This window comes from Bos indicus x Bos taurus, chromosome 5 (assembly GCF_003369695.1).
Source record: "Bos indicus x Bos taurus breed Angus x Brahman F1 hybrid chromosome 5, Bos_hybrid_MaternalHap_v2.0, whole genome shotgun sequence".
In the NCBI taxonomy this organism is placed as follows: Eukaryota; Metazoa; Chordata; class Mammalia; order Artiodactyla; family Bovidae; genus Bos; species Bos indicus x Bos taurus.
In genome coordinates, this window is record NC_040080.1 from 61,722,428 (window position 1) to 61,742,423 (window position 19,996).

The window sequence follows — 19,996 nt, forward strand, 5'->3', positions numbered from 1 at the left end:
TATAGTAACCACTAAAGAGTTTGTGTAGAATTATATAAACAGTCACATTATCTGATATCAGCATAAACTCCTTCATATCTTTTGTAATAATTTTACAGTTCTTTTAATTCTTAGAAATACAACTAGCTAATTTATGGTATATTTTTATTCAGATATCAAGAACCCATATCATCAATCAATTCTAAGCTTCAGTATTTTCAAATATTTCCAATTAACAGTAGAAATTATTGTTTCAACAAGAAGGTAGGAAATAGTAGCTCCATGACTCTTTCCAAACTGGAAAACTCTTTAGTATTGTTTAAAGTTGTTTTCTTCCTGACTTTAGAGGAAATGCTTTCAATTTTTCACCATTGAGGATAATGTTTGCTGTGGGTTTGTCATATATAGCTTTTATTATGTTGAGGTATGTTCCTTCTATTCCTGCTTTCTGGAGAGTTTTTATCATAAATGGATGTGGGATTTTGTCAAAGGCTTTCTCTGCATCTATTGAGATAATCATATGGTTTTTATTTTTCAATTTGTTAATGTGGTGTATTACATTGATTGATTTGCGGATATTGAAGAATCCTTGCATCCCTGGGATAAAGCCCACTTGATCATGGTGTATGATCTTTTTAATGTGTTGTTGGATTCCGATTGCTAGAATTTTGTTAAGGATTCTTGCATCTATGTTCATCAGTGATATTGGCCTGTAGTTTTCTTTTTTTGTGGCATCTTTGTCAGGTTTTGTTATTAGGGTGATGGTGGCCTCATAGAATGAGTTTGGAAGTTTACCTTCCTCTGCAATTTTTTGGAAGAGTTTGAGCAGGATAGGTGTCAGCTCTTCTCTAAATTTTTGGTAGAATTCAGCTGTGAAGCCGTCTGGACCAGGGCTTTTGTTTGCTGGAAGATTTTTGATTACAGTTTCAATTTCCATGCTTGTGATGGGTCTGTTAAGATTTTCTATTTCTTCCTGGTCGAGTTTTGGAAAGTTGTACTTTTCTAAGAATTTGTCCATTTCTTCCACGTTGTCCATTTTATTGGCATATAATTGCTGATGGTAGTCTCTTATGATCCTTTGTATTTCTGTGTTGTCTGTTGTGATCTCTCCATTTTCGTTTCTAATTTTGTTGATTTGATTTTTCTCCCTTTGTTTCTTGATGAGTCTGGCTAATGGTTTGTCAATTTTATTTATCCTTTCAAAGAACCAGCTTTTGGTTTTGTTGATTTTTGCTATGGTCTCTTTTGTTTCTTTTGCATTTATTTTTGCTATAATTTTTAAGATTTCTTTCCTTCTACTAACCCTGGGGTTCTTCATTTCTTCCTTTTCTAGTTGCTTTAGGTGTAGAGTTAGGTTTTTTATTTCTTTTTTCTTGTTTCTTAAGGTGTGCCTGTATTGCTATGAACTTTCCCCTTAGGACTGCTTTTACAGTGTCCCACAGGTTTTGGGTTGTTGTGTTTTCATTTTCATTCATTTCTATGCAAATTTTGGTTTCTTTTTTGATTTCTTCTGTGATTTGTTGGTTATTCAGCAGTGTGTTGTTCAGCCTCCATATGTTGGAATTTTTAATAGTTTTTCTCCTGTAATTGAGATCTAATCTTACTGCATTGTGGTCAGAAAAAATGCTTGGGATGATTTCTATTTTTTTGAATTTACCAAGGCTAGCTTTATGGCCCAGGATGTGATCTATCCTGGAGAAGGTTCCATGTGCGCTTGAGAAAAAGGTGAAATTCATTGTTTTGGGATGAAATGTCCTATAGATATCAATTAGGTCTAACTGGTCTATTGTATCGTTTAAAGTTTGTGTTTCCTTGTTAATTTTCTGTTTAGTTGATCTATCCATAGGTGTAAGTGGGGTATTAAAGTCTCCCACTATTATTGTGTTATTGTTAATTTCTCCTTTCATACTTGTTAGCATTTGTCTTACGTACTGTGGTGCTCCCGTGTTGGGTGCATATGTATTTATAATTGTTATATCTTCTTCTTGGATTGATCCTTTGATCATTATGTAGTGACCTTCTTTGTCTCTTTTCACAGCCTTTGTTTTAAAGTCTACTTTATCTGATATGAGTATTGCTACTCCTGCTTTCTTTTCGTCTCTGTGTGCATGGAAAACCTTTTTCCAGCCCTTCACTTTCAGTCTGTATGTGTCCCTTGTTTTGAGGTGGGTCTCTTGTAGACAACATATGTAGGGGTCTTGTTTTTGTATCCATTCAGCCAGTCTTTGTCTTTTGGTTGGGGCATTCAACCCATTTAAGTTTAAGGTAATTACTGATAAGTATGATCCCGTTGCCATTTACTTTATTGTTTTGGGTTTGAATTTATACACCGTTTTTGTGTTTCCTGTCTAGAGAATATCCTTTAGTATTTGTTGAAGAGCTGGTTTGGTGGTGCAGAATTCTCTCAGCTTTTGCTTGTCTGAAAAGCTTTTGATTTCTCCTTCATACTTGAATGAAATCCTTGCTGGGTACAATAATCTAGTCTACAAATAATAAATGCTGGAGAGGGTGTGGAGAAAAGGGAACCCTCTTACACTGTTGGTGGGAATGCAAAATAGTACAGCCACTATGGAGAACAGTGTGGAGATTCCTTAAAAAACTGTAAATAGAACTGCCTTATGATCCAGCAATCCCACTGCTGGGAATATACACTGAGGAACCCAGAAGGGAAAGAGACACGTGTACCCCAATATTCATCACAGCACTGTTTATAATAGACAGGACATGGAAGCAACCTAGATGCCCATCAGCAGATGAATGGATAAGAAAGCCATGGTACATATACACAATGGAGTATTACTCAGCCATTAAAAAGAATACATTTGAATCAGTTCTAATGAGGTGTATGAAACTGGAGCCTATTATACAGAGTGAAGTAAGCCAGAAGGAAAAACATAAATACAGTATACTAATGCATATATATGGAATTTAGAAAGATGGTAACAATAACCTGGTGTACGAGACAGCAAAAGAGACACTGATGTATAGAACAGTCTTATGGACTCTGTGGGAGAGGGAGAGGGTGGGAAGATTTGGGAGAGTGACATTGAAACATGTAGAATATCATGTAAGAAACGAGTTGCCAGTCCAGGTTCGATGCGCGATACTGGATGCTTGGGGCTGGTGCACTGGGACGACCCAGAGGGATGGTGTGGGGAGGGAGGAGGGAGGAGGGTTCAGGATGGGGAACACATGTATGCCTGTGGCGGATTCATTTTGATATTTGGCAAAACTAATACAATTATGTAAAGTTTAAAAATAAAATTTAAAAAAAAAAAGTTGTTTTCTTTTTCAGCAAAGTATGGCTCTGAATCTCTTAACTGAGTACAGTATCTGCATATCAGGAAGAATTTGGCTCAATGAATTACAATTACAGTCTTTCTAGAAAAATCATTAGAAAATATAAGATGAGTTTGTGTAACATTCATATTGTTTGAAATTTTGGCTTCATGGAAAAGCAAAAAAAAAAAACAAAAAAACATTTCTTTAGTACCAGAGACCAAGATCTTCTATAATCATCTTCTAAATTCTAATCAATACATTTTCAAATGCAATGCTGCATTATAATGCTTAAAACAGAGTAAATATACAAATTTTTAACAAAATAAAAGCTAAAATTTATATACAGTAAAATTTTGCCTATGTTAGCATCTTTATCCCTATTAATTGTCATTTAATTAGGTAATTGAATGAATTATATGTGTACAGTATTAACTCAAAATAACCATTAATATGAGAAAGGTGTAAAAAGTGTCAGCTATTGATTATTAAAAAAAACAGCTTGACATCAAGCATTAATTTAAATATACAACTGACTATAACAAATCTAGTCATATATAGTTTCCAATAGTATCTAATTCTTCAGAGTTTTATTAGAAATTGTTATGTCATATGTGTTAAAGAGTTCCCCAAAAGAGGGATAACTTCACAGTTTTCTTGAAAGTATATACTCATAATTGTTCTCAAATTGATAAATTATATGGCAGAGAAGATTTTAAGATGGTTTATGAGAAAAGTTTTTTGGTTTCTTAAGAAACTATAATTCCATTAATTTTTTAGTTGTGCTGTTTTTTATGCAATTACTAAGTAGACCATAGTATGGAGAGAATAATATATGTAATACTCTAATAAGATGGTCAGATTATGCTCATGGTCTTGTATAGTAAACTAAAAATAGTGTTTAGCATGATTTACTGTTTCCTGAATTTCTAGAAAGAAATCTCTCTTGTGCATTCTTGCTCTGCCTCTTTCTGTCTGAATTTAATTTCCCAGAAAATATTGTGGAAGAAATGGAATTTTAAAAGTTTCAAAGAAGGGAATGGCAGTTTCATAGTTACAGGGTATAACACATGCATGCAGTTGCACAATCATGCCAGATCTTTGTGACATCATGGAGCATAGCCCATCAGGATCCCCTGTTCACAGAATTTTCCAGGCAAGAATACTGGAGTGTTCTGCCATTTCTTACTCCATAGGATCCTTCCCACCCGAGGATCGAACATGTGTCTCTTGTGTCTTCTGCATTGAAGGTGGATTCTTTACCCCTGGTGACAACTGGGAAGCACAGAATGAAAAGCTGAGCCCAAAAGTAGGGAAGTGCATGAGAGAAGGATGGGAATATGAATAGAAACAAAAAATGTATACAGTATGCTTGCAAAGCTGCTGTCAATGAGAGTATGAGTAATGAAAAATAACTCCATGGAGACAATATGAATATTAATAGATTTGAAAAGCTCTGAGTTTTATTTAATTGCATTTCATTACGCCTCTAATTTATGCTTCTAATAAATAAGACTTTTATTTTTTCCTTGAGAAAAGTACATTCTTCCTTGCCATATCCATGAAGGCTTGCTTAACTTGCTAATTCCTTAAAGTATAGATAAATGGATTTAGCATGGGGGCTACAGAGGTATTTAGCACAGCTATCCCTTGCTCGAAGAGACCCTGTCCTTTGCTGATGGATTCATGTACATGAAAATGCAGCTGCCAAAAGAGATGGAGACGGCGATCATGTGGGACGAACACGTTGAAAAGGCCTTTGTCCTCTGAGTGGTAGACGGGATCCTCAAAATTGTTCTGATGATATATGTGTAGGACAGAATTATAATGCCAAAGTGAATATCAGAGTAAACACAACATAAGAAAACACCATTATCTATAGGAATTTGATGTCTGGACAAGAAAGTTTAAAAGGGGGGAAAAATTACATGCATAATGTTCAATAGCATTGGACTTGCAATAATCAAGCTGTAGGGAGAACATGAGTAATGGAAATGTGATAAAGAATGAAGCTAGCCAAGAAGTCAAGACAAGCAGTGTGCAGACTCTATGATTCATGATGGTCATGTAATGCAGCAGTTTTCAGATGGCAATGTAATGGTAATAGGACATGGTAGTCAGAAGATAAAACTCAGTGACTCCCAAGAGAATGAAAAAAGAAAAATAACTGAGCCATACAGTCATTAAGAGAAATGGTTTTATCCCCTATAATAATGGTGGATATAGTGACAGCTGTGAATGACACTTCTAATATGGAGAAATTCTGAGGAAGAAACACATGGGGGTTTAGAGGTGGGCATCCAGCAGGGTCAGGATGATAATTTAGGTCAGGTTCCCAGTGATGCTGAGCATGTAGGTGATGAGCAGAAAGACAATGATCACAACGTGAATTGGTGGGTCAGTCCCAGGAGGACAGTCCCAGGAGGATAAACTCTCTTATTTCCATGTAGTTACTCACTTTTTTCTTCTTCTGAGTAACTTTCTGGAGAAAACAGAAACAAAAGAGCTGAAAGAAAAGAGAATTATTCATGGATTACACTGGAATTTATTTCTGAGAGTGTTATGCCATTCTGATCTAACTTGGGAGATCTTTGAAACAACAATAAAATAGATAACTCTTTTTAAAAGAATTTCTTACATCAACATGAATTTGCAACGGGTATACACGTGTTCCCATTCCTGAACCCCCCCACCTCCCCGTACCATCCCTCTGGGGGTACAACCATCCCAATACAATATTGTAAAGTAATTTACCTCCAATTAAAATAAATAAATGTATTTTAAAAATAAAAGAATTTCTTACTATATGCCACTGTGTGTGTTTTCCATAGAATTCTTTTAAAATCTCCATTTTACTTATAGGAACTAGGCTAAAAATACTTTAAAATTTTTTGTTTGGACACTCCCATGGACAGGGGACTCTAGAGTAGAGCATGGCAACGCACTCCAGTATTCTTGCCTGGAGAATCCCCATGATGGGCTACAGTCCATGGATTCAAAAACAGTAGGACATGACTGAAGTGACTAAGCACATGGACAGAGGAGCCCGTCAGGCTATAGTCCACAGGGTCACAAAGAGTCAGCCACATCTGAGCACACACGCACAGCCATATGCTGGATTATAAACTGGTTCATAACAAGCCAAGAATTCATAAAAAGGAACAAGTTCCAGTCAGTTGTGAGGTGGATGAATCTAGAGTCTATAATACAGAGTGAAGTAAGTCAGAAAGAGAAAACCAAATATCCTATATTAATGCATACATATGAAATCTAGAAAAACAGGACTGATTAATCTTTTTACAGAGAAGAAATGGAGATGAAGACATAGAGAATGGAATTGTGACAAAGCAAGGGAAGTAGAGGCTAGGAAAAATTGAGAAAGTAGTATGTATGTGTATATATATATATATACATATATCTATATCTATATCTATATCTATATATCTAATATATATATATAATATATATATTAGATAACTAGTGGGGAGTTGCTATATAACACAGGGAGCCCAGCCTGGGACTCTGTGACAACCTAATGGGGTGGGATGGAGCAGGGAAAAAGACGCTCAAGAGGAAGGAGATATATATATAATTCTGACTGATCCACATTGCTGTATGACAGAAACCACCACAACATTGTAAAGTAATTATGCTTCAATTAAAAAAAAATGTCAAAGAATTGAAAACATTCTGACCACAGAAGTGTTTATTTAAAAACCAGTATCGGTCCCAAATGATAAGGCTTTCAAAGAAAATATTCCAAATGAGTACAGGTAGGCTGATTAGAGTTTCTGGGTGTCTGATAAGAATTTTCACTCTTCCTGTTGGTTACATGTGTGCACATTTTTTTTTCATAATTAGGTGTGTTACACATGTATTTTATGTGTACCTTTCTTCATGGCACACAAATTCAATAAAAACTGAAAGACAATACTGCTGAGGCAATCCTAAAAAGAAGGCGAGGAAACCAGGATAATTATTCTACCAGATAAAGCCACCATAACTAAGACTGTATCAGTTGTACTGTTGCTGCTGCTAAGTCGCTTCAGTCGTGTTCACTCTGTGCGACCCCAGAGACGGCAACCCACCTGGCTCCCCTGTCCCTGGGATTCTCCAGGCAAGAACACTGGAGTGGGTTGCCATTTCCTTCTCCAATGCATGAAAGTGAAAAGTGAAAGTGAAGTCATTCAGTCGTGTCCGACTCTTCGCGACTCCATGGACTGCAGCCCACTAGGCTCCTCCATTCATGGGATTTTCCAGGCAAGAGTACTGGAGTAGGGTGCCATTGCCTTCTCCAATCAGTTGTACAGGGATAGGCAAATAGTCAGTAGGACTGAAACATCTCAATACATCATGTTAAGAGATATTTGATGTCAGCTTGATAAGGAAATGGCAACCCACTCCAGTATTCTTGCCTGGAGAATCCCAGGGAAAGAGAAGCCTGGTGGGCTGCCGTCTATGGAGTCGCACAGAGTTGGACACGACTGAAGCGACTTAGCTTATATTATCAATGTTAGTATTTCTTACTGGTTAGCTAGTTTCTCTACTATAAAGTTCTCCACTGTAAAGGTACTTTCCCCTCATTGCACAGTGATATTCTGTGCAATGCAGGAATACTTTGAGATTGTATAAATATCATATTCCTTAACAAACTCTTATCTATTATAATAATTCAATATTAGTTGTTCTCTAATCTAGATAGTGGAAATATATAATAGAGTACCATTAATATTAACACAATATTTATTTTTCTAAATCTATCAGTTCTTTTACATCTATTAGTTGGGATTTTACCATAAAGAACAACACTCTTTTCTCTAATCCTATTAACAATTTATTAATTTATTTTGAAGTGTTTTCTACTTAATGTGTTATTATCTATTTATATAATTATTTATTGCAGGGATCAAATGTCCTGATATAGAGTACTCCTTCTAAGTGAGTCCTTTGTTGACATGCTTCTACCCTTTCTGTAACAATAAGATACTCTAGCTCATCATATCCTTCAAATATTTAGTCCTGTAATCAACCATTTCTCCAGTTCTCAGAAACTATTTTTAGCAAGAAATGATGCTTAGAACCATGCATCTGGATGCTTTGTGGGGTTTTGCTATTGAGCTATCATGACTCCTTGGAACTTTCATGAAATGGAGAAAGGAAATACATAAAAAATAATAGCATTACACTGACAATTTTATTCTAATCCAATAACAGGATTTTTCAACTTCTCTTATACAACATTGGATCTTTCTCTGCCATGAGAAACTAGGCTCCAATGTAAATCTGTTAGCCTATCAATTATTCAGTTTAAAACTGAATAGTTTCTGAATTGTTACACTATTATAAAAACAAATATACTAAATAAAGTTCAATTTATCTCTGCAGTTCCCATCCTACTGGTGGTGAATTGTCAAAATATTTGAAAAAATTATCTTTGAATTTGAAAGGTAAAATTTAAAAACCCTACATGGTTAGCAATGTGTTTTAACATTATGCTCAGTGATGTGTGTTTAATTTTAGTGTTTTCCCTGCTTAATTTTATCTTTGGATTATGTGAACAATACGAATATTTCAAAAGTTTATGCAATTAGGTATACTCAGAAATGTGTCTGTCATTTTTTTTCTCCATTTATCTCTATTTTCTTACCTGAGTACATGTTTTTGTTATAGAAGCTTGAGGTCATATCTTAATATTTGTGTGGTTAGTCCTCTCCTATCACTCTTGTTTCTCAAGATTTCCTAATTATCATGTTTGCTTTTCCATGTGAAATTTAGTATTATGCCCTTTTTGCATGGGCCAAATGATCAAGAAATTCCAATGTTACTTGAACAATCAATGACAAATGGAATTCTTTAAGTCTTCGTCACAAGTAAACATTCATAACACAAACTGTGATTATGAAACATGCAGATAAACATGTTTACAGATAAACATGCTCCTTTGGGACAATACTCCCTGGCTTTCTACTGGGTCCTAGTAGAGACTAAGGCCCAAATACAGGACCTCAATTCACCATTAGATTTGAGCTTTCCATAATGAACTGAGTATTACTGGACCTTCTGATTGATAAACTAGGTCATTTACAACAGTCTATCATTAAAGGGAAAGAGTACTTGGGAGATCACACTTGAACAGGTCCAGAAGGCAAAAGTAAAATTTACGAAGAGATGACTTAGACTTCTTTAAAATAAATTTCTGGTGGATTACATCCTCTTCCGCTATCCATATTTATGCCCTTATTGGGAAAACCTAATAACTAGCTGACAAATACGTAAAAATATGTACCTGGTTTTGGATGTTCTACACAATATGCTAATATACTCTCAAAAGTAAATGATTGATAGGCACAAAATATGCCATAAAAGTAATGTTTAATATATATATATTTTTGTTTGTTTTTTGTTTTTGTTTTTTTTTCTTTAATAGAAAATTATTTAATTAGTATACATATATATATATATTTTAAATGCTGATAATGCTGACATTAAAGAAGAAAAGTGTGCTTCAGATAGAGAGGAATTGGTGGTTTTTCATAATGATAAACAATTATGTCCCTGAAGATATAACGATCCCAAATTTGGGTCTTCATAAATATACAGTGTTAATATTTTAAAAAATAAAAGCATGTTGATGTATGGCAAAACCAATAAAATATTGTAAAGTAATTAGCCTCCAATTAAAATCAATAAATTTCATTGATTGATTTGCGGATATTGAAGAATCATTGCATCCCTGGGATAAAGCCCACTTGGTCATGGTGTATGATCTTTTTAATGTGTTTTTGGATTCTGATTGCTAGAATTCTGTTAAGGATTTTTGTTTCTATGTTCATCAGTGATATTGACCTGTAGTTTTCTTTTTTTGTGGGATCTTTATCAGGTTTTGGTATTAGGGTGATGGTGGCCTCATAGAATGAGTTTGGAAGTTTACCTTCCTCTGCAATTTTCTGGAAGAGTTTGAGCAGGATAGGTGTTAGCTCTTCTCTAAATTTTTGGTAGAATTCAGCTGTGAAGCCATCTGGACCTGGGCTTTTGTTTGCTGGAAGATTTTTGATTACAGTTTCAATTTCCATGCTTGTGATGTAAAGTCAGGAACAAGACAAGGGTGCCCCCTTTCACAATTACTATTCAACATAGTTTTGGAAGTTTTGGCCACAGAAATCAGAGCAGAAAAAGAAATAAAAGGAATCCAAATTGGAAAAGAAGAAGTAAAACTCTCACTATTTGCAGATGACATGATCCTATACATAGAAAACCCTAAAGACTCCACCAGAAAACTACTAGGACTAATCAGTGATTATAGTAAAGTTGCAGGATATAAAATCAACACACAGAAACCCCTTGCATTCCTATACACAAATAATGAGAAAAGAGAAAGAGAAATTAAGGAAATAATTCCATTCACCATTGCAACAAAAAGAATAAAATACTTAGGAATATATCTACCTAAAGATCTATATATAGAAAACTATAAAACACTGGTGAAAGAAATCAAAGAGGACACTAATAGTTGGAGAAATATACCATGTTCATGGATTTGAAGAATCAATATAGTGAAAATGAGTATACTACCCAAAGCAATTTATAGATTCAATGCAATCCCTATCAAACTACCAACGGTATTCTTCACAGAGCTAGAACAAATAATTTCACAATTTGTATGGAAATACAAAAAACCTTGGATAGCCAAAGCTATCTTGAGAAAGAAGAATGGAACTGGAGGAATCAACCTGCCTGACTTCAGGCTCTACTAGAAAGCCACAGTTATCAAGACAGTATGGTACTGGCACAAAGACAGAAATATAGATCAATGGAACAAAATAGGAAGCCCAGAGATAAATCCACACACATATGGACACCTTATCTTTGACAAAGGAGGCGAGAATATACAATGGATTAAAGACAGTCTCTTTAACAAGTGGTGCTGGGAAATCTGGTCAACCACTTGTAAAAGAATGAAACTAGAACACTTTCTAACACCATACACAAAAATAAACTCAAAATGGATTAAAGATCTAAACGTAAGACCAGAAACTATAAAACTCCTAGAGGAGAACATAGGCAAAACACTCTCCAACATACATCACAGCAGGATCCTCTATGACCCACCTCCCAGAACATTGGAAATAAAAGCAAAAATAAACAAATGGGACCTAATTAAACTTAAAAGCTTCTGCACAACAAAGGAAATTATTAGCAGGGTGAAAAGGCAGCCTTCAGAATGGGAGAAAATAATAGCAAATGAAGCAACTGACAAACAACTAATCTCAAAAATATACAAGCAACTCCTACAACTCAATTCCAGAAAAATAAATGACCCAATCAAAAAATGGGCCAAAGAACTAAATAGACATTTCTCCAAAGAAGACATACAGATGGCTAACAAACATATGAAAAGATGTTCAACATCACTCATTATCAGAGAAATGCAAATCCAAACCACTCTGAGGTACCATTTCATGCCAGTCAGAATGGCTGTGATCCAAAAGTCTACAAAAATAAATGCTGGCGAGGGTGTGGAGAAAAGGGAACCCTCTTACACTGTTGGTGGGAATGCAAAATAGTACAGCCACTATGGAGAACAGTGTGGAGATTCCTTGAAAAACTGGAAATAGAACTGCCTTATGATCCAGCAATCCCACTGCTGGGCATACAGACTAAGGAAACCAGAATTGAAAGAGAACATTGTGTACCCCAATGTTCATTGCAGCACTTTATAATAGCCAGGACATGGAAGCAACCTGGATGTCCATCAGCAGATGAATGGATAAGAAAGCCATGGTACATATACACAATGGAGTATTACTCAGCCATTAAAAAGAATACATTTGAATCAGTTCTAATGAGGTGTATGAAACTGGAGCCTATTATACAGAGTGAAGTAAGCCAGAAGGAAAAACATAAATACAGTATACTAACGCATATATATGGAATTTAAAAAGATGGTAACAATAACCCTGTGTACGAGACAGCAAAAGAGACACTGATGTACAGAACAGTCTTATGGACTCTGTGGGAGAGGAAGAGGGTAGGATTATTTGGGAGAATGGCATTGAAACGTGTATAGTATCATGTATGAAACGAGTTGCCAGTCCAGGTTTGATGCACGATACTGGATGCTTGGGGCTGGTGCACTGGGATGACCCAGAGGGCTGGTATGGGGACGGAAGAGGGAGGAGGGTTAAGGATGGGGAACTCATGTATACCTGTGGTGGATTCATTTCGATATTTGGCAAAACTAATACAATATTGCAAAGTTTAAAAATAAAATAAATAAATAAATAAATTAAATAAATTTATATTAAAAATTAAAAAAATAAGTAAAAACATGGCATGACTATGAACAGAAAGAAACTGCTCCACAGTTGTTTTGGAAATTTTAAGTAACTCAGTAATGGTGGAAAGAGTAAGAGTACAGATTTAAATCATGTGATTAATGAACTTGTATATACTAGCTGACTCAAATAGAACAATGCATTCAACTACCATTATGTATAATTCTCAGGTGTATGAGAAATGCTTACAAAAAACTCTGATCACATACTAGGCTATAAATTGAGATTCAAATAATTTAGAAGGATGTAACTTAATTAAAACATGTTTTATGACAATATAAGTGGATTCTTTGGAAAATTTTATGTCCAGAAGACCCACCTGTATCAGACTGAGGCCAGTGCAACTCAGTGACTCTCCCTCACTGAGGGGAAAAAGAATAGTGTGGAGCATGTATCCGGCATCTGGGCTTTTCGGGGACTAGGGAAGCACTAGTGTCTGTGTAGTTTTTATTGGGGCCTCTATGGGACCTGACATACTATAAATGCCTAAGGGCTACTGAAGTCAAAAAAGGGCTGGGTGATGTGCTGTCGCTTCAAGGAGCTGAGTTACAGCAAACAGAAACAGAGGGAGCAAGAGACTATCAGCTGCATGCAAAAAAAAAAAAAAAAATAGATAAAATCTTCTAGTTAGGAATCTTCACACACAAATCTGAAAAGACACAGCCTCAGAAAATATTTAAAAGACCCCTCAGAATCTCTAGGTGGACTGAATGGTGATGGATTCCCCTGTAAAGGTGGTGGTTTTTGTTGGGGGCCAGAGTGAGGTACTCCACCCGTGGCAAAGGTCATGAGGAAGGAGGCTCAACATACACAAAGGTGGGATCGAGCCTTAGGAGTCCCCCTGGAAATCCTCGAGCATCTTCCCCCATAACCAGAGTCTGCCTACTTTACTACTTTGTGCTCTCACCTACACCTCTGACTTTACGGGGGGCTGTCCCCTGCCACCTCTTTCAGAGAAGGAGTTAACTTAGAGCTCCAGTTAATAAAAACTCCTGGGCATGACAAGAGTGTTTTAACCTACAAACTCCTCTGAAGGTTCTCTGGCCTGCCTGACAGGCTCGTCCAGCCACATGTGATTGCTCACAGCCTCCCAACCATGAGAGGCACGAGATGCTTTAAACCTTCTAAAAACAGGTTCCTTAGAAAAGTTAGAACTATGAGTATTAAGTATAGTGGACTGATTAGAAATTGTATTGGTGAAGGGTTTTTCATTTGTTGAGCCAATGTTTGTTGCTAAGTCTCCATATCCCCGCCCTTACACAAATTAATGAATATATAGAAGAAATAAGTATTAACCTTTGATATTAATCACGTTAGACCTTAGGCTAAGTAAATTCTTTCCTTAACTAAAACCCACTACACCCTCACCCTATAGGAATGTAACTTTATTTGAGTGGCGTCTGTTTTAAGAATAATCACCCGTGGAGAAATAAGTGTCCTGGTTGACTGACCGCTGTCACAGGAGAGGGTCATAAATTGTCAGCAGGCCCCCTGGCCAGAAGATGATGTAACACCCCTAAGACCTCTGTATACATTTGTATGAAGCACCTGACTTTGATAAAAGTCAGGACTGCTGACCCCACGTGACTTTTGCATAACATCTCAGTGTATAAAAGTAGACCATGGAAAATAAAGAATTGGGATCAGTTTCTCGAAATACTGGTCTCCCCATGTCACTCTCTCTCTCACTCTGGCTGAGTCTCCATCTGAGCGCGGAACCCGCCATGCTTACTAATTATGCCTGGGCTTCTAAGATCCGACCGGGGAGGCCTCAGTGTCTCCTCTCCTTCGGGAGAACAGAAGGACGCCTGCGGCCTATGTAAGTGGTGCAAACTTCTTGTCTTGAAGTTTTATTGGCATCCCACATAAACCAAGCTATTCAGCCTCTTTTCTCCACTGAATTTTCCTACTGAGCTATCCTCATTCTATTACTCTTTACATCTTTAATTAATATCTAATTAAAGGTATTGTATCCTGATCCTCCCCGAAGCTGTCCCCGCTTCGAATACCCTGGATCAGCCGGGGCTGGACCCTGGCAGGTTTTGTCAAATGTGTAGATAACAACACAATTAAAAGGAACATAAAACAAACAGAAAAGTACCCCAATCAACCAGACAAAATAAATCTCAAAACATAGACCCTAAAAAAATGGAGGTAAGTAAATATCTGACAAAAAATTTAGAATAACTGTCATAAATGCAATCAATGATCTCAATAAAGTGGAAGTATTTTAGTTTTACTTGATTTTTTGAATTTTTAAATATCAGCATTTTTTAAAATGATACAGAACAAAGAAATTCTATAATTAATACGTAATATCTTGATAAATATTTATCTTGAAAATATGCACTTAATTTCACAAAGTATAAAGAACTACATTTAAAGTGCAATGCACTACTACATATGATATTTTTGGAATGAATTTACTGTATTATAATATATAACAGGAAGATTCTTTAATGTTAAGAAATTATCAGTGTTCATTGTGAAAATAAATAAGATATTACACACTAATTTTGAAACTTTGCATTTAAAGTACAATGTGATATCATATGATCATTTTAGGGACTAATATTTACAGGATTAAAACTGTTTTTAACTTCATGCTCTAAAGTATGTCTTAAAGAAATACAATTCTATTCTAGAATATGCTATAGGATATTTAACTTTTACTATACTTTAAATGTCAATAAACAATGGCTGGAGAAATGGAAGAAATAGACTGAAAAAGTATATATTAGCAGTCATGTGGCCTGGTAAAAGGATATAAACTGCAAGCAGAGTTATACAGATATTTAGAAATTTAAAAATTTAACCTAATTGTTCTTTAAAGTGTTTTTGACCCCCCAAAAAATCATTTATTAGCACAAAACACTGCTTTATAGACCATGTCTTTGAAAGCTTGTTTTACTTGCTGGTTTCTCAAGGTGTAGATGAAGGGGTTCAGCATGGGGGCCACAGAGGTATTGAGAATAGCTACCCCTTTTGTCAATGATGCCTTTTCTTTGGCCGAGGGATTAGCATACATGAATATACAGCTTCCATAGGAGATGAAGATGACAATCATGTGAGAGGAACAAGTGGAGAAGGCCTTTTTTCTCTGACTGGCAGATGGGATTCTCAAAATAGTCTTGACAATGTACATATAAGACAAAATCACCAATGCCAAAGTGAACAGCAAACTAACCAAAGCAAAGTAAAAACCCATTACTTCTAGGAGCCAAGTATCTGAACAAGACAATTGTAAAAGGGGAAAATAGTCACACAAAAAGTGATCAATGACATTGGAAGCACAGTAATCCAGCTGGAGGAGAAGCATAAGGGGTGGGAAAATGGTCAGAAACCCACTGAGCCATGCGCAGAGCACAAGCAGGCTGCAGAGTTTCCTGCTCATGATGGTTGTGTAATGCAGGGGCTTGCAGATGGCAACATAGTGGTCATAGGACATGGCAGTTAGAATGTAAAATTCAGTCACCCCCATGAAAATAGAGAAAAATAGTTGGGCTGCACAATTGTTGTAAGAAATAGTCTTGTCCCTGGTGATAATTGCCCCCAGAAATCTAGGGATGCACACAGTAGTAAAGGAGATTTCTAAGAAAGAGAAGTTTCGGAGGAAGAAGTACATTGGTGTCTGGAGATGGAAGTCCACCCAGGTTAGGGTGATAATAGTCAGGTTTCCAGTGACACTTAATACATATGTGATTAATAAAAAGAGGAAAATCACAATCTGAAGCTCAGGATCATCAGAAAGGCCTAGAAGGACAAACTCTGTGATCACAGTGTGGTTCATTTCTCTCTCTCTTCTTCTTTTAAATATATTTAGGTGAAAAGTCGGAGAAGGCAATGACAACCCACTTCAGTACTCTTGCCTGGAAAATCTCATGGGCGGCAGAGCCTGGTAGACTGCAGTCCATGGGGTCGCTAGGAGTTGGACACGACTGAGCGACTTCACTTTCATTTTTCACTTTCATGCATTGGAGAAGGAAATGGCAACCAACTCCAGTGTTCTTGCTTAGACAGTCCCTGGGACCGGGGAGCCTGGTGGGCTGCGGTCTGTGGGGTTGCACAGAGTCGGACACGACTGAAGCGACTCAGCAGCAGCTGCAGGTGAAAAGTGTATTAAAAGGGAAGAGATGAAAGATATAATTTATTATAATCAATGTCATCATCATTAATACAATTCTAAAACATTATCTCTAATTCATGCTGTCATTTTTTTAACTTACTTTCATTATATATTAAAACATATACATGATTTGTGCTTTATATAATACTCTCATTTTAATTAGAAAATCTGCATACAATAAATCACACTACTGAGAGATGATAAATGAAATTTATACTCTTTATTTTGTACATTTAATGTAATCCCTTGCAATTTTGTTGGAAAAATCCTATAAAATATTCATTTTTCTTTTTTTCTATCATGTATTTATTAGAAGACCACCACTTAAAAAACAGAAACGGATGATCTCATTTCCTTCAAAAGATCAAAAATGAAATTTAAAAGACTAAAGTAGCAACCCATTTTTCTTTGTGCAGAACTCATTACTTTATATGATATAAATCAATTAAAGATCTTCTTAGCAAATAAACTTTAAAATGTTTAATGATTAAATTATTAATTTTATTAATATTAATTAATTAAAGTAATATTAATATTTATGAAGTAATTAACATAACATGAGAATGCTCTATACTTATATATATGTATAATAAAATAGAATAAATAGCATAATTATGTTATTTAATAGGAAATATATTCACTTAAAGATTTGTCTATAATTCCATTGAAATCATTAATGTTTGGCATCTTCTGTGATTTGCTACGGAGAAGGCAATGGCACCCCACTCTAGTACTCTTGCCTGGAAAATCCCATGGATGGAGGAGCCCGGTGGGCTGTAGTCCATGGGGTCGCGAAGAGTCGTACACTACTGCGCGACTTCACTTTCACTTTTCACTTTCATGCATTGGAGAAGGAAATGGCAACCCACTCCAGTGTTCTTGCCTGGAGAATCCTAGGGACGGGGGAGCCTGGTGGGCTGCCGTCTATGGGATTGCACAGAGTTGGACACGACTGAAGCGACTTAGCAGGTGCAGTGATTTGCTAAGAATATACATATAGAAACATTTCTACTTTTTTATCTTTTTGTTTTTTTTATATTTATTTTTAATATAAATTTATTTATTTTAATTGGAGGCTAATTATTTTACAATATTGTATTGGTTTTGCCATACATCAACATGAATCCACAGGATATGCTGTATTTATCTACTTTTCTTTTTGTATTGAAGCACAAACTGAAAAGTAACCACTTGCCTCAGATCATAGCAGCTCTGTCATCCAGATCGTATCCCAGTGCATTTTCCGTTTAAACATCCTTATTTCTCAGCTATTAAGCTTTATAAAAAACATTTTATTCCCTTGAAGTTCTGCCCCACGTTTACCTTTTGCATGAGGCAACTGATCCAAAGGGATATTCCAGAAATGTGTAGGGAAACCTCTCCTATGCATAGAAACCTATTCACTTAATTTCCATCTCTGCTAGATATATCATTCTGTTTATTTGTTTTGCTAAAATCATGACAGATCCCTTCTCCTTATTTCTGATATTCACATTTCTGCTGTGAGTAATAAAATACAAAATCATTGCTTCCCTGCCAGACACTAGCAAATGTCACATTAATCAAATTTCACTAAATTTTCTCTATTTTATGGTGACTCAAGGGAAATAGTTCAGGAAATAAAAATAATGTCAGAAACCTATAGAAGATGTGGAAATACACTATCGTCCTTTTCAATAAAGTTGTTCTAGAAGTTTAAGGGAGCAATATTTAAAGAGAGAACTGCAAGGAATATGACAATATTGGGTATTATGAGCATAGATACTTAAACTAGGATCTGGTATTTCTCTGGCTGCACAGATAGCTCAAATTTTTCACGTCCAGTTGTTTTGACCTATAAAGAAAGTCATACATTGATCTCCTGGGAATTAAGCAAAGTCAAGGCCAAATCTCTGCTAAGGTATAGACCATGAGGGATTTCTGGAAGCCATACTTGGCATTCTCAGTAGCCTCCTAGTTCTCCTCTATAGTGAATCTCTCTTGAGAATGGCTATGTTCATCTTTGTATCCCACAGAAGACCTCAATGTTGACTTTTATAAAATAACCACTTCCATTAACCACATTTAATATTTCATGAGTAATAGAAATAAATGGGAAATCTTACAAAAATAGAACTTTTAATCTAACATGCCCTTGATAAATAGACAGTGTATACAAATAACAGATACTCAAAACAATAAGGATCTAACCAATTAGTTAAAGTGTTTGTTCTGAAGTCAATAATGACTTCATTAGACAATGAAACCTTGGTACTCTACATGATACTAGAAAGGCAGAAGTCACTTAGAATTAAGTGCCTACTAAAACAAGATTGATGAAGCTTGCATAATGAATAGGAGGCCTGTGCACTGTGCTGGCATCTTCAAAATGCATCTGAGAGCTAAAAGAAAAAGATACATATAACTTTAATATTTCAGTCATCTCATAACCAAGGAGATGGCATTACCAATAATAAATCCTGATGCTATAGTCTCCTTAATTATATAAATGATTTAATTCAAAACTTTTCCTCCTGTCTCATGTGACTATTAGTGTGTTGACTGGGAAATGTTGGGGACAGAGAATTAGTTTGAAGCTTATATAGATTCAGATGACTCAAAAGCTGAATTTGGAAGCACCACATAGACTTCCTTGCCAAGAAAAGGATCCATCTCCCTCTGCTTCATGAATCTAGCTATGCATTGTTCAGGGACCCTGCCATTATCTCATATGAAGGAGCTATTTTTCTCTTGTGTGCATTTGTCACTCCTAAACTATTTTTAAGCTTATAGCACATATACATGTCTGGAATTATCCAGGAGGTGATACATAATAAAAAAATAAAAGAGCTTTATATATGAAAATTTTCACAATTTCTTGCTATTTTTGCAAACTTAAAAACATTTTTTTAATTGGAGGTTAATTGCTTTACAGAATTTTGTTATTTTCTGTCAAACCTCAACATGAGTCAGCCATGGGTACACATATATCCCCTCCCTTTTGAACCATCCTCCCATCTCCCTCTCCTTCCCAATCCTTTAGGTAGATACAGAGCCCCTGTTTGAGTTTCCTGAGACATACAGCAAATTCCTGTTGGCTATCCATTTTATATATGGTAATATGTTTCCCTGTTACTCTTTCCATACATCTCACCCTCTCCTCACCTCTCCCCACGTCCATAAATCTATTCGCTATGTCTGTTTCTCCATTGCAGCCCCGTAAATAAGTTCTTTAGTACCATTTTTCTAGATTTCATATATATATATGTGTGTTCAGTTCAGTTCAGTTGCTCAGTCG

The 19,996-nt window shown here is 35.8% G+C and overlaps 1 protein-coding gene and 1 pseudogene across 1 annotated transcript; both read right to left on the minus strand.

Annotated features, from left to right (window-relative positions):
• Nucleotides 1-4,776: 4,776 nt before the first annotated feature.
• Nucleotides 4,777-5,704, minus strand: LOC113893497 (annotated as a pseudogene).
• A 9,743-nt stretch (nt 5,705-15,447) lies between these two features.
• Nucleotides 15,448-16,383, minus strand: LOC113893705 (olfactory receptor 6C3-like). The gene has a single exon (XM_027543580.1). The coding sequence runs from the start codon at nt 16,381-16,383 to the stop codon at nt 15,448-15,450; it is 936 nt and encodes a 311-aa protein (XP_027399381.1).
• Between the last annotated feature and the right edge of the window lie 3,613 nt (nt 16,384-19,996).